Source organism: Ascidia mentula, chromosome 6 (assembly GCF_947561715.1).
Source record: "Ascidia mentula chromosome 6, kaAscMent1.1, whole genome shotgun sequence".
NCBI classification, from domain to species: Eukaryota; Metazoa; Chordata; class Ascidiacea; order Phlebobranchia; family Ascidiidae; genus Ascidia; species Ascidia mentula.
Window position 1 is genome coordinate 19,358,122 of NC_138571.1, and position 15,725 is coordinate 19,373,846.

At 39.2% G+C, this 15,725-nt stretch overlaps 2 protein-coding genes across 2 annotated transcripts; one reads left to right on the forward strand and one right to left on the reverse strand.

The window, feature by feature from the left end:
• Window positions 1-230: 230 nt before the first annotated feature.
• LOC145905712 (sialate:O-sulfotransferase 1-like) lies at window positions 231-7,197 on the reverse strand. Its single transcript, XM_082992978.1, has 9 exons — window positions 7,057-7,197; window positions 6,174-6,417; window positions 5,926-5,996; window positions 5,369-5,474; window positions 3,794-3,978; window positions 3,113-3,302; window positions 2,549-2,787; window positions 2,090-2,290; window positions 231-1,815 (listed from the first exon to the last, which is right to left on the reverse strand). The coding sequence occupies exons 2-9, from the start codon at window positions 6,350-6,352 to the stop codon at window positions 1,418-1,420; spliced, it is 1,569 nt and encodes a 522-aa protein (XP_082849104.1). The 5' UTR covers window positions 6,353-6,417; window positions 7,057-7,197; the 3' UTR covers window positions 231-1,417.
• Window positions 7,198-13,750: 6,553 nt separating this feature from the next.
• On the forward strand, window positions 13,751-15,702 carry LOC145906471 (uncharacterized). Its single transcript, XM_082993886.1, has one exon. It carries the CDS (start codon window positions 13,819-13,821, stop codon window positions 15,283-15,285), a length of 1,467 nt encoding a protein of 488 aa, XP_082850012.1. The 5' UTR covers window positions 13,751-13,818; the 3' UTR covers window positions 15,286-15,702.
• Window positions 15,703-15,725: the final 23 nt, after the last annotated feature.

Sequence of the window (15,725 nt, forward strand, 5' to 3'; positions counted from 1 at the left end):
AGACAGGAGTGCGTGAATAAATACAAATGGAAATTTGATAAAACATGAGTGCGGGCATCCGATGAAAACACAGGAATAGCAGGGGTGCGTTCTGAATATGAAAATAGAGCTTTAATGATAAACAAACAGATAATCAAAGAACATGTGAAGAAAAGTATGAGTGCGATGTTTCATTTTGGCCACAAATGTACGAAATTTTTAATCCGGCTGAGGATAATTACGTCGCGAAGAGTTGTCGAAGTAACTCAGGCGAAACACATAATTCCGTTTGTGTACTTGTTGCCTTAAACCCGCAAATCCAAATATCTCAGGCAAAAAACAACACATACTTGATGTCTAGTTTGTGACGTGAAATTTAGGCTACTCCAGCGCGTTGCACGTTGTTACGGTTGCTATATATTACAAGGAAGATATTTTTGATTTTAAAGTGACAAACTTTCATTTGAAGGTTGTTTTACCGTTTTCATAGGTTTTGATAGACACAAGCAAGGATATGTGTAGTAAAACTTGAAACGACATAAGGCACTCGAAACACAATTTTTTGGAGGTACTCATTTTTCGTGGATTTTTTTTATTTTCCACATTCCAAAACCGTTTATTGTAGCCAAACATACCTAAAAAACCCAACCCTAACAAAATTTCAGTCAAATGTTTCTTTAAGTCTGAATTTGCCTCTATAATTTTTGTCATATTAAACTATGACGTTTTGTTGTACGCGAAGGAAATTGTGTTCAGTAGTAAAAGTGCAAGAAAATAAATGAAGCATTGAAGAATAAGCCGGTGTATGTGAGTCGAATTACAGCATATGCCAACAACAACATTTTGCATATAAGTAAAACAGTACAAGTTTGAGGCTTGCTGAACCATAAGATCACAGAAACCAATCTTTGATACAAAACGCTATTGGATATGAATGCATAGGTAACGACAGTCAAGATATTTGTTTTTTGAAAGTGGAAGTCGGGCGATTGTCTCAACCAATGAAGAAACAAATACAAGTTATGCTGAAGTAACATTCGTAAACATCTTGGACATCAAATCACGTGGCGTGGAACGTAAGACACAAATATTGTTTCGGCGTAAAGATTGCTACATGACTTTGAATAATAAAACAAAAAGACAGACTTTTTAAAATCACTTCAAACAAATATATTTGTGCACAAAATGTTCCTTACTCTAGCAGCAAGCAAATTATTTTTAAAAATGGCTTTTCCTTCTGTGAATGGTGAATATGCTAAATCAGTTATTTGCCTTGTGGAAACACCACAATAGTGTTGGTGAAATTCCAGTAAAACACTAGAAGTAACCAACTATCATATATAGGCCCCAAGAGCTAACTATTTTTCAGCAATTCTACTTGAAGAAAATGGATTTCTTTGAGGCTAACATTTCTATACGACCCCAAAACGAGCCAATGTTACGATTTTCCGTCGCTTAAGTTGACATCTGGCCCTGCAGTTTCATAGTCAGGCATCACTGGAGAAACACCAGCGTCAAGTAACGTCTTCCTCGCATAAGCAATCGCTTTGTTCATTTCCGTGGTCGTATGCTCGGTGTAAGGATTAAAATCCAACTTTGCAGATTTCCTTTTGAAACTTCCTTTCAGCTCCTGACTCAAGCAAGCGAGACGCTCGTCCAGGTCCTTCGGATGAAGATGTTTGTTCGGGAGGAAGTTCACCATCTTCCTCACATTGGATACAGGGTCCTCCACCATGTGTTCGTGGAAGATGATGAGGAACGGCTTCTTGCTCTTCAACAAATTTTCAGGCATTGTTTTCCAATATACGATCGTCGATTGAATGTATTTCAAAAATTCTGCGACGAAGTGAAATAATTAAAAATTAACCCTGCAGGTTTAGGAAAAACTCATGATAGTGGGGTTGATTTTGCGTCAAACTCCCGAGGTCGGCGAATTATCTGGGAGTAAACTTGCAGACCAGACATGATACGCCATCGATCCGTTAGGTTCTCAATTGGGTATCAAACAACAGAGACAAACCACAGTGGTCACTTTGTTAAATACTAATCGACAGCAAAAATACACAAGACACAGCACAAGATTGCCAAGAAAAGCCGACAAAAGTCTTACCGTTGTCAAATTGTTGGCGACTCGCTCTTCCCGTGTGATTCCCCTTCGTGGAAACTCGGTGGAAGTCGGCGATGAACGCATTGTAAGGATTACGGATGACCAGGATCACATCTTGGAGGTCCGGTTTCTTCGGATCCATCAGATGATTCTTCACAAAATCTGTTCTTCCTTCGCTGATGGGAAACATTTCTCCAAGGAACCCTGGTGGGAAAAAGGAAATTTGTGACGTCATTGAAAAACGGCGCTCACAAAGAAATTCTCATCTGATTGGACATTTAGAGGAATTTTGACGTCTATTAGCAAACCACGGACTAGCGGACAACTAAATATCGATTAAAGGTGTGAACGTACTTGTTTAAAATAAAGCACTTATAACCTGTTTAGAAATAAAAACTTACAACATGTTTAAAATAAAATTTTACAACGCGCTTACAAATAAAACCTTTTGTATAAACTTACCGTTCAAATGCATGATAAGTTCACCGTAAGCACTTCCTCCGTAATAACCAGTAGCTTTCTCCAGGAGGTAGCGAGTCCACGTGATCCCTGATCCTGGAGCCGACCCGAGCCAAGTCCTCACGTAACTTCCTTGTGGAAGGATCCGAATATTTCCACACCTCTTGTCCTCTTCCAGTGTCCGGTAGCCTTGTACTGAGTTCCCACCTTCGCACTGCTTCAGTTTGTGAGTTAAATTGAATCTAGGATATGAACGTGGATTTTATTTGTAATTATTTGACGTAATTTGTCCCACACATCGGACAAGAATAGCTGTATGTATAAGGAAGTTATATTAACCGAAGCAATTAAATAAAATCTCAAAAAACAAAATAAAATCTCCATGTAAGGTAAAAACATTTCGCACTACTTTCATACAAATACGTTTTAGCTTAAACATCGTATATTTTTCTTTAGGTGCGGCAAAAACCTGTGGCAATTCTGTAACATGTCATCGGTTCGCTTCATTCGTGTTGTAAACGTCTCATGGCGTTTGGTGTTGGATTAAACATCGTTTAGTTCACAAACCTTGCGTTCATGCGTCCACAGAAGCAGTCTTGGGCCTCTCTAAACAGCGCCAACGCGTGTCCAAGCACTTGGCACTTTTCAAAGCATCGAGTCGAAGAAATTGTTTGGTACAAAAGAAAACCATCGCCGCTGGTGGGCGCTGAGAAGCAGCCTATGGTCCTTTTTTCGACGAGAGAGTCTTTGAACGGTGCTGCATAATACAAGAGGTTTAGGTGGTGCATTTTTTTGGGCAATTTAGTTGTCACAGTACCAACTTGAAAAAAAGAGTTATTTTCAGTTTGAAAGAGCTCTTGTTTCACATTATCATTACTCACACCAAAATAGACAAAAAGATTTTCTTCACATTTCTAACTTCTTGTTTTCCAAATCTCTGTAGTGCAGGATTTTTAAGAGAGGGTTTTATGGCCGTTGAACAACGTTACCCACTTTAAGAATCTACTCGACAATCATATTTGCGGATTTTATGACTTGCGCAAATATACTGACTGACTGTCAAACACTTGAGGTTCAGGTCGTGGACAACCATTGGCAAACAAAGTGTTTTCCACTAAAGTTCAAAATATATGGTGGCAATGATTATTAAAATAAACTTTGGAGCCATGAAAATGTTAGGTAACGTATAATGTAACAGACGCTTCAGAAACGACCATGTCCATGCTTCAACGTTTTTGTTACTCTCACCTTCAAAACAGCCGGATTTTATTCTCAAAGCGCGGACGCCTTTTTCTCCTCCGCAATTCTCATCCAACTTGCCCGGACACGCAATATTGCACTCATGGGATTCGCTTCTTATGTTTCCGATTTTGCGGACATCTGAATCACACGCACATATCCCACCCTTCATCAAGCCGGCATACGACCTCTTTCTGAAATTATGAACAGATGTAATGCGGTGTGAACTATGTTACACCAAATGTAGAACTAAGAATTCCATTAGCGAATATTAAACCAAGGGTTTGAAAATCATGACTTGTGAATGAATTGTGCATGAGAAAATGTCATAAAAGACCATAGGAATTAACCCGTGCTGATTGGCGATGACTACTGATCTGTGTTTTACCTTGTCTGCAGAGTAACGCGTCACTGACGATGATACGAAATTGTACGCGCTTTTTATGGGAGGGGAATTGGAAAATAATATTGCCTAAAATTTTGACTGATTGATAAACTTATTTTCGTACCAAGAACTTTTGTACAGTTTCCACAGACCATCATGTTGACATTCGTACAGCAGGGCTAGCTCACATATTCCCTTTCATAAGCATTTTATGCTTCTCAATAGTGAACGGTCTGCGTGGTGTCAATGCGCCGCCCTTACTCCCAACCAATAATTTGTTACAATCCTGGCCCAATAGGTGGCGACGGTTCCGCTCAAACGGAAGTGTAAAATCGTTTGTCACGAGTTTCCCAAACACGATTTTTTTAACGCGTATGTGAATGTACATGTTGGTGACGCATTTAATCAACATGCTATCAGATAGTTACAGCTCCGTTTTCAAGCTACAATCGCCACAAAGCATACAGAATGTGCACCAGACCAGAGGTTACGCAAACAACTCCACGTATCCATATTACTTTCGTCTCGCACTATTTCAAGCACACTACATCTGTCGGGTATTATAAAGTAACCCCTGATAACAAACATGACACAGAGCAAATAGCTGCTAAAACAAATAGATTGGCAGCAAGGTTGTGATTATAAATTAACAGGTCTGGTCCTTGCTAAAGATAACGCAACCGTGCGTATCGGATACAACTTCAATGAAAATTCATTGAAATTTAAATTTACTGTTTTGAGCCTGCAAGGTTCCTATTTGAATTTTCGCATCAACCCATAAAATGAAAACTGAAAATAGGCTTTGACCACCAGGTATCATAATGAATTATGAATCTGACGCTCTTCTGGTGGAGAACAACACAAAGTTTTAAATCGGCAATTTCGCCCGTAACAATTCGTGACTTTTGTTTCCCATGTTTGGCCGTTTGACCTATGATCGATGTTGTCCATTGAATTATGTCCCGCTGTGTTTTAGCTGTTACGCCCTTTTGTTTTTTCGTCGCTCAATTTCTTTGCCCTGTTGGTTCGCTTCGCTACTGTGTTTGTTTTATTCTCTGAAGAAGCCTAGTCGTACGTACAGGCGAAACGTCAGAAAATACAATCTTTTTTAAACAAAAGGTGTATATTTGTTGTTCTCCACCAGAAGAGCGTCAGATTCTTAATTCATAACCCATAAAATGTCGTCACATGCGACTTACCGTTTGTGACAGTGAAGTGCGCATTGGTTTTGAGTCATGTTCTCATGCCTTTCTGAGGGGCCGGATTTCCCGAAATTGGTTGGTGGAAAACACCCGAGATCGATAACTGCAAAAAAAGAAAAGTTAAATCCCGACAAACGACAACTTGACAAATAATTAAATAATATCAAGTGTCCTCCTGGAACATTAGTGCTTGGGCAATATAAAGGTATACGTGATCTACCCTTTAAATTATGTGAAACGCAATGAACCGCTAAGCAATACGTTGTTATGCAGCACGCATTTGTCGATTTAAGCCAAGGACATCTTGTGCCATTAATACATTTCTGCTGTGACAGATGGCCCAACATTATACAGTGAAGTAATTACACGAAAACTATATGTTGCAATCAATATGTAAGTATTGCGTTTCTGTAACTTGTCAGTTTTTCATGGTCGTTTGTGCGAATGACAGTAACAAATTTATGAACAACTGCAGGGTTAAGAACATTTAGCGTGCGATATTTTGATATTTCTTGCTCATAATCACACTTTCACGTTGAATTATTTCCACTCACATTCACAAAACGTCCCGGAAATTTCTGAAATTTCGTTCTCCGCAGTTGACTTGTTTCTTGCGGATATGAAGCTGAACAAAAAACGACATCACGTTGCAGAGCTTTCAACTTACAAAGTACTGGCAGGCGATGATAAATAACCGCATTATTTATTTTTCCAAATTGCCTAGGTGTGTTACGTATATTTGTAGTGTTACGTTTTATGTTATTGTCGCCAAATCCTTCACATTGAATATAATACCACTGACCTTGAGTCAGAAAAATGGTTTTTTGAAATTGTGTTGGTTTTCAATGAAGGTTTGTAATCCAAGTCTTCCGCATGATTTGTCTGAACGACGAACGTCGGTTTTCTGTTAGTTAGAAAAAACATCCCACATCCAAGCAGACATAGAAGGACAACAAGTCGGTTTCGTCGCAACCTCATCATTTTATCGACGTGGTCGGGAACCGGTTTATAACGAATCAATCATTTGCAGATTGTAGATATTAACCCTAAACATACATGCACTGGTTAAAACGGCATTACTCAGACGTATTAAGGTTGTAGTATTTAACAACATTTCATACTTAAACTGATTAAAGGCATGAGACAGTTTAATTAAGTATTTATAAATGGGTTGCGAGTTATATAAATAATTAACAAAACACTTTGAACGAAGGTTAAATGAATATTAATGCTTCGAAAACACAAATGTTTTTGACGCAAAACAGGCAAGTCTATAAACGCCGCCCAGTTGTTTCTAATAATCGCTAAAAGCACACTGCCCGTAGACATCTGTAAAATACGGATATGTCTTACTATTGTTGCCTCTTGCTTTTCACAACCAGCGCATTCAGTCTACGTTTAGCACCGATAATGAACACAGTAATTGTTTGAAACGTTTGACTTTATGTTTACTAGCAAACCACTCACAACAAGCGCATTCGGTTAACATTTATATGTTCAGTCAACAGGTAATGAACACAGTAAATGTTTGAAACGTTTGGCTTTATTTGTGTAAGTTGCAGACAGATGGCCACTGCATGTTTACGAGCAAACCAATAAGCTTTGGGTTTTATCTTTAGAATTATACGCTCCAAGCATTTTGCACCTAAGTCTTTTTTATTTGTCAAAAATATACTTTAACCCACATTATCTTTGACCGTCCCCTGCTTCCTGGTAATTTACGTTCTGGACCCTGTATTGTTCCGCAGTACTTCTCAAACCTTGTGTCAATACTACTGCAAACAGACTGCTTTGTCCAACATAACTTGCCCATGTCTTGCCCCTTAACGCAGGTGGAGCGAAACAGGGGCGACTTTGTTAACGTTCCTGCTGCGTTGGCGGCCTCTCCCATTTTTATACTGGCCATGTCAACTACAGTTTTTAACCCTTTATGACGTTGTTTCCATTATAATGTGTGGCACAATGACGATATAATGTTAACCATAATGTGACCAACATAAGTAGTTTACGCCCGTTTAATCACCTCGACAAACGCCCGTTTGTTTAATCACCCCGTACAAACGCCCGTTTAATCACCTCGACAACCAGCTAAATATCGCGGCGACGTTACCGCGGGTAGGCAGGAGTAGTGGGGAGAAGCAAACCTGTCATACCCAGTAAATCCGGATATGAGAACAATGGTATCGAGTCCCCGTTGCTTGGCGATTGTTATAAACCAGTTACAAAGGATCAGTGCTCTGTTAATTGTGATGTTTGATTTATTGTGAAGTATATTTTTCTGGTCAGTCTATTATGATGATGGTTGTATGTTTATACTGGTTTAGTTTTTTTTATATATTGAAGAAACGAGGGTTTGGTTTGATTGCAAGAAGAAGAGGCGGGAATGACGCGGGAAGAAGAACCAGAAGACGGTGGAAATAAAATTAAAAATTTTTTGTCTATGTGCGTAAGTAAATTGTGTGTTAGTGGTTATTAATTGTGTGTTAGTGATTGTTAATTTTGTGTTAGTGATTGTGAATTGTGTGTTAGTGATTGTGAATTGTGTGTTAGTGGTTATTAATTGTGTGTTAGTGGTTGTTAATTGTGTGTTAGTGCTTGTTAATTGTGTGTTAGTGGTTGTTAATTGTGTGTTAGTGGTTGTTAATTGTGTGTTAGTGATTGTTAATTGTGTGTTAGTGGTTGTTAATTGTGTGTTAGTGGTTGTTAATTGTGTGTTAGTGGTTGTTAATTGTGTGTTAGTGATTGTTAATTGTGTGTTAGTGGTTATTAATTGTGTGTTAGTGATTGTGAATTGTGTGTTAGTGATTGTGAATTGTGTGTTAGTGGTTGTTAATTGTGTGTTAGTGATTGTTAATTGTGTGTTAGTGGTTGTTAATTGTGTGTTAGTGGTTGTTAATTGTGTGTTAGTGCTTGTTAATTGTGTGTTAGTGGTTGTTAATTGTGTGTTAGTGATTGTTAATTGTGTGTTAGTGGTTATTAATTGTGTGTTAGTGATTGTGAATTGTGTGTTAGTGATTGTGAATTGTGTGTTAGTGGTTGTTAATTGTGTGTTAGTGATTGTGAATTGTGTGTTAGTGATTGTGAATTGTGTGTTAGTGGTTGTTAATTGTGTGTTAGTGGTTGTTAATTGTGTGTTAGTGGTTGTTGATTGTGTGTTAGTGGTTGTTTGTAAGTGTGTTTATTCTGGTTTTGATATTTGTACTGTGACTGGTGGTGGTTTGCGTGGAGAAGAAATGAAATTTTTCATTCCGATGCGGACGAACACCGTGTAGCAACACGCATGTTTCCCAACCTAATTCTTCACACATTTGGAACGCAGGCGGACCGAAGGCAGTAGACGGAGTTGGACTTTTCTGCAGAACTCGCTAAGTCTTCTGGCATCCGGCTCGACGACAAACCTTATTTTCATTCCAATTTGTTAAATACTTGCGACCCGTTCGAATTTTGCTCTCATTTTCTCTCATTTACTCTGTGTGTTAGTGGTTATTAATTGTATGTTAGTGATTGTGAATTGTGTGTTAGTGATTGTTAATTGTGTGTTAGTGGTTGTTAATTGTGTGTTAGTGATTGTTAATTGTGTGTTAGTGGTTATTAATTGTGTGTTAGTGATTGTGAATTGTGTGTTAGTGATTGTGAATTGTGTGTTAGTGGTTATTAATTGTGTGTTAGTGGTTGTTAATTGTGTGTTAGTGGTTGTTAATTGTGTGTTAGTGGTTCTTTGTAAGTGTGTTTATACTGGTTTTGATATTTGTACTGTGACTGGCGGTGGTTTGCGTGGAGAAGAAATTAAATTTTTCATTCCGATGCGGACGAACACCGTGTAGCAACACGCATGTTTCCCAACCTAATTCTTGACACATTTGGATAACAGACGGACCGAAGGTTGTAGACGGAGTTTCCTGCTGAACTCACACATTCTTCTGGTATCCGGCTCGACGACAAACCTTATTTTCATTGTAATTTGTTAAATGCGTGCGACCCGTTCGCAATTTACTCTGATTTTCTCTCATTTACTCTGCGATCCAACTGTCTCGGAAACTTGAGTAAGCAACTGGCACGCGGTAGAAGTTACTCGGCTACGTCACTAACGCACTTGGAACAATTTAAAGTTACGCCACCTGATATTGCAACGTCTTTTTCTCACGGTATTCCAAATTTAGTGGTCTATAGCAAGAACACGCAAGCAGACTTAGTTTCAGTCATAGCAACTGAGTAAATCGTTTGGAATGCTGTAACCGAAACCGTCGGAAGCGATTTGGTATCTGACAGTTGGCGAGCGATACGCAACTTTCAAAGACCGGAAAAATTAACGAGTGAATTTAATTTTCGTCTACCATCAACTAGGGATGTGTAAATGACATCGCTGATAAAATATTGGTTGATGGTTGCGAAGCGTTTCGAATTAACGCTGGGTCGGGTATTCTCTGCAAAGTATCCTCGGGTGAGGAACATTATTGTAACGAGAGCGCCAACAGCTTCCAAGTTTTTGAACAACCCTTTGTCGCCGCACGCTTGACGATTTGTTAATGCTTTGCCAGAGATTGATATTACCGAAAACCAACAATGAAAGACTTTATTATGAGGTTATCTTGTGTTTTCTTCGTTGCATGGGGCTTTTTTCGATCCAAAAATGGTTCAAGCGCGCACGTCTAGAACACGTGAACTGTGCCAACAATTTTTCCAACACACCTGTCTAGAATGTACACAGTTCCCAGGTGTCACACTAGATGATTTCAAACACCTATTACACGATTACTGCGAACAAACCGACACCAGCAATACGCCGCTCTAAAACAGCAACCCGAACTTATCTCCGATCCCTGATTAACCAATTGACCAGCTCAGAACGCAATTGACCAGCTCAGAACGTGCGGTGTTTCGACTGGACCAAATAAACGTAAACAAAGCACCGCTCGCCAAAACAGCGCGAGCTCTAACCTGAACTCAATAAACCAATCAGAAGCCTAAAAAGCTGCACGAAATGTTCCCAGTCAAAAAATTCAAACACCCACGCCCATTCCAGATTAGAGAGAAGAGAACAATTAACAATTTTCCCTTCCACGGCATCGTAATACACTACTGCGTCGAGACTAGCAAAGCCGTCGGCCAAAAATAATCAGGGTATCAGCACGTCATGATCCTTGTAACTGAGTCATAAATATCATCCTTGTAATATGGTTTTATTTTTTTGCGATGTGAAAGTTTTAACTAGAGTGCGCTTCAACTTTCATCGCTATAAACCGACCGCGATCTCGAAAAACACAGCGTGCACTCGGCGTTAAACGTTCATCAATCCGTTTGGAATACCAAACTTCGATCGCGATTTTGATTACTCACGTCGGCCAAATTGACAATCACGACAGAAAGAGATATATGAACAACAAACATTTACGCCCTCATTTAACATTTACTGACCTCATTACGACCTGCTCTGTGAGCGACGTATGCTCGCTAGGTTTTAACAAACCACTGATCCTTTATCATTGGTTCAGCACAATCACTGAGCAACGGGAGCTCACCATCATTGTTCTCGCACCTGGATTTATTACTATAGTATCACAGTTTGTCTCACTATGCTGCTGCCGTGTTTTGATACAGGCGACATCGTTCTGATGCTATGAGCACTTTGGTGAGTCTGAAGTCGAAAAAGTGGACTCAGGTGCCACTTAAAGAACCCTCACAGAAATCAAGCTGACAATTTCGATTGATCGCGATTGGTTGATGGTTTCCATGGGCAACCCAATACAATAGCGAAGTTCGTATATAATTTGATTATTTAAAATCTGAAGATCTTGCTAAACAAACTGGGATATCCCTAATTATTCAAAGCAAGGCAAAATGTTCGTGTATATTCTACCAAGTAATTGTATCACTTATGTTTTCCAGTCACTGGGCCATCACTACGCATTTTTATCAGGTCACAATATGTTTACATTCTCTTGGGTACACAGACCTTCCAGGTGAGATATTCCCATGAGCGAAATACAATTTTACCTCTAAAGTCCCACACAACCAATCGTTGTCAAATCTGGCCATACAATGTTCTTTATGTCTCACCAGTAGAAGAAGGATGACACATCTGTTACGGAACTTTGCGTTCCAGCGCTGGAATTGAGTAAAGTAAGGATTTAAGCGGCGATCCTCCACCACCAAACACAACCTTACTACCTCAATTATGATCTTTATTGCAACACTACGTCCCTAATTCATAAAAGGCACTGAACCCTGCCATATAGAGGGCCATCACTAAAACAAAAATACTTTACACTGGTTTTACTAAATAAGCGTATTCTTTATAAAACGTGAACAATACATAAAACACACAGCATTAAACCCTACAAATTTCTTGCAACGACAACCGTACAGTGCGTCGCCCACCTCAAAACTAACGAATCTTTCTCGCAACACTCCTGCCTCCAGCCAATCAACCAATCACCGAACGATATATAAACCATTGGCGCGTTACGAGATTTGGCCAATATGGAAACAGACAGGAGTGCGTGAATAAATACAAATGGAAATTTGATAAAACGTGAGTGCGGGGATTCCGATGAAAACACAGGAATAGTAGGGGTGCGTTCTGCGCATATGAAAAGAGAGCTTTAATGATAAACAAACAGATAATCAAAGAACATGTGAAGAAAAGTATGAGTGCGATGTTTCATTTTGGCCACAAATGTACGAAATTTTTAATCCGGCTGAGGATAATTACGTCGCGAAGAGTTGTCGAAGTAACTCAGGCGAAACACATAATTCCGTTTGTGTACTTGTTGCCTTAAACCCGCAAATCCAAATATCTCAGGCAAAAAACAACACATACTTGATGTCTAGTTTGTGACGTGAAATTTTTTATAACTATTATCGTCATCATCCACAAATAAACGTTTTCGAAATCCAAATATTTAATAAGGAAAACTTTGTAGGGCGTTACTTAAAACGTCTACACAAATAATAATACTGCCGTATATCTGACTCCTGATAAAAAGGCTGCTATCAAACCCAAAGTCAATCAACAAAAAGTCTCTGTCCTATATGTCCTTTGTCCGCTGTCCCTTCGTATCTTTTTTACTCAAAAGACATGTGGCCTATATAGAAAATGCATACCGGGTTATTTGATGTGGGTTTACAGCCTGATTATTGTCCGACGTTAATAAAAAGACGGTTGAGGCCAGAAAAACACAAAATAACAATTGCAAATATGACGTCGACACTTTACAGGTTCAAGTTTCCGGAAACCTGTAAAGGCGGCTGTGTATTTGTTAAGGATATGCCGAGGTGTTTTTCAGTACTCGGCTGAATCCGAATATCAACACCGAATCCGAAAAATAACTTCGAATCGTGTATTTATAGCGTTTTACTTAAATTTAATTAACGATATTTAGAATCGCGCTTTGTGTGATTTTGTACGACCAATATGGAAGTTTCTGACGTCATTAGTATTCGGATTCGGTCCGAATTCCGCCGAATTTTGGGTACATGTATTCCGATTCGGCCGAATGTTGTGTACAGGTATTCGATTCGGGCGAATCCGAATCTTTTCCGTTCGGCACTTCCTTAGTGTTTGTTACAGGCCTATGCTGTGATATCTAACCGAAGTTATCTATCTAAATATAACACTTTTACCACGAAAAACATACACCGTGTCTGACTTCTGTCATTTGGGTTCGGTTGGTGAATGATATCGCATTGTTTCAATTATCTAACGCCAGTTGTTGGAAAAAACATGAAATGTAAGAAACGATTTTTTGGCGGAAATATCGTATTGCTATTGCGGGAAAATGTGGAATGTGTTGGAGTAAATGCAGTCAAAATCCATACACAGTTGCATTGTATAATGCAAGACTTGCTGCCAGGCAGAGTAAATTGATAAGAATTGTTTTTCACACATAAACTGTCACAACTTATGTGCCAGAAGAACAATTCTGATTAAGTTGCATTGTAGTTTAGGTTTATAAGGAAGCGTATGACTGGCGACTTCCGCGTTCGGTCACGTTTTTAGGTGTAAGCGCAGAGTCGCATTCAATCGGTATTCAGTCAGTTCTTAGGCTGCTGTTGACTGTGGTGATATCTTTGTAACTTGGTATTGTCCGCTTAGTGTATAATCTATCAGTTTGATAACATTTTGAAATAAAGTGTCGGGTTAGGTGGACATCGGTTGACGAACCACAGCCAGAGTATATATTTAGTTTGTAGTTTTGAAATAATAGTTGCTCAAGTATTTTCGGGTACATGGTACAACAGGATGAGACAAACATTATGACTAGCTAGTCACAATACTGTTAAGATGCAAAATTAATAAGTTAGAATAGAACTGAATAGAAGTTTCTTTCCATAGGTATAGGCTATCAAACATATAAAAATATTGAATTTCAATTATGATTCTTCAAAGCCAATTTCTTGATGTTGAGATTCCTCGAGTTCCCATTGCTCAATATGCTTTGGAAAAGATGGAACACTTTGGAAGCTTAGTGGCCCTGGTGGATCCCAACGAAGATGAATCGTGGACCTTCAGCAAACTCCGCCAACAGTCAATTAATTTTGCTCTCAAACTACGTTCCATTGGTGTAGAGAAGGGCGATGTCGTTGGTTTGGTGGTTGACTTTTATCCAATATCTTTTTCGTTGGCGCTTGGGATTATTTTGTGCAAGGCTACGCTTGTGGCTGGCGATATTACCAATAAGCCTAAAATCCTTGGTTCTCAGTTGAAGCACGCTAAGGCTAAGTATTGTATCTGCCAGAACTTTCAATTGAAGAAAGATGTACAAGAGGAAACAGCAGAGTTAATCGTGTATGATGTTCATGACATCCTAAACATCCGTTATATTGAAGACGAGAAGATGTTGGTGGAAATAACTTCATCACATGGTGTTGATGTCGAATTGGATCCACTGATTGTGGCATTCACGAGTGGGTCAACTGGATTATCCAAAGCCATTGTAAATGTCAACAGAAACTTCATGACATGTTCTATGTTTGCAGAAGTAGTTCTGGGCATGAAAGCTGGAGACTGCATGATGATTCAATACAACCAAGTGAACATGTTTGGAATTTGGTGCTTCTTTACGTTTCTCGTTTCCGGAGTAAAACTCGTCCTCACAAAGACTCTTCCTCCACATCTCTTCCTCCAGTGCATAAAAAAGCACAACCTAAATGGGGTTTTCATAAGTGACATTGTTACATTAAAAACCTTGATAGATGAGGTCACTTTGGAACCCAACGACCCTTTGCGTTTTGTTTTAACTGGAGGCTCTCTAGTTCCTAAGGTAGACATGCAAAGTGCAAGTGAAAAGTTCCACGCCGTTGTCACCAGTGCATACGGTTGCACAGAGAGTCAAAATATCTCTCTTACTGTGACCAAACAAACTCCCTATGGTGGCGTGGGAATGCTTTGCCCCAATGTTCAACTTAAAGTGATCGACGTCAATGACGGTGCAGAACTTGGTCCTGGGGATCAAGGAGAATTTTATGTGAAAAGTCCAGGTGTTTTCAAAGGTTATTTAAGCAAAAAGGAAACAACTGAAGCAGTGTTGGACGAATGTGGTTGGCTTCGGACTGGAGACTTGGGATATTTTGACGAACAAGGTATCGTTTACGTGATCGACAGAATTAAACACATCATCAAATCCCAGGGGAGAATGGTGTTCCCGGCTTTGCTCGAAGAAGTACTTATGTCTCATCCAGATGTGGCGGAAGCGGTAGTTGTTCATACAGCTCATCCAGTTTATAACGAGGCGGCAAAGGCTTTTGTTGTAAAAAAATCCGAAGATCTCACAAAAGAGGAGTTGTTCAAATTTTACAACGCCCACGTGGCGGAATATCAGCAGCTCTTCGGTGGGTTGGAGTTTATTGAACATATTCCAAAAACTGGTCCCGAAAAACCGGACAAGTCGGCACTTTTAAAGAAAGATAGATGAATATTAGAAAATAACCAACAAAAGTGTTTCCAAAATGTTTATTTTGGGTGTTGCACGATGTTTGAGTTTATGGACTCCATCATGAACTAATCTTACAATGTGAAATCATTCAATTTTGTTTGTTATTATTCTACGTGGTGACACAACAGATTTTAAACATGCAAAACAAACAAAGAAATGGGACTTGTACAGCCACCAACGACTCGAAATAACCCATTGGCGCAAAAGTTTCGTCACAATATTTCGAATGTACAGGTTACTCGTGCAGGCTGCAACTCATCACCTGTCAGTAACACTGGATTCTCTGTGAGGAAATCCCTTCTCATGCTGAGCACTTGACTCAATAACATTTAAAACCTTATTATTACCGTCCAGGGTATTTTTCTGTTGTATAAATGATGTTTATTTACGTTGTGATTGTCCCCGCAAAAATAAAATTA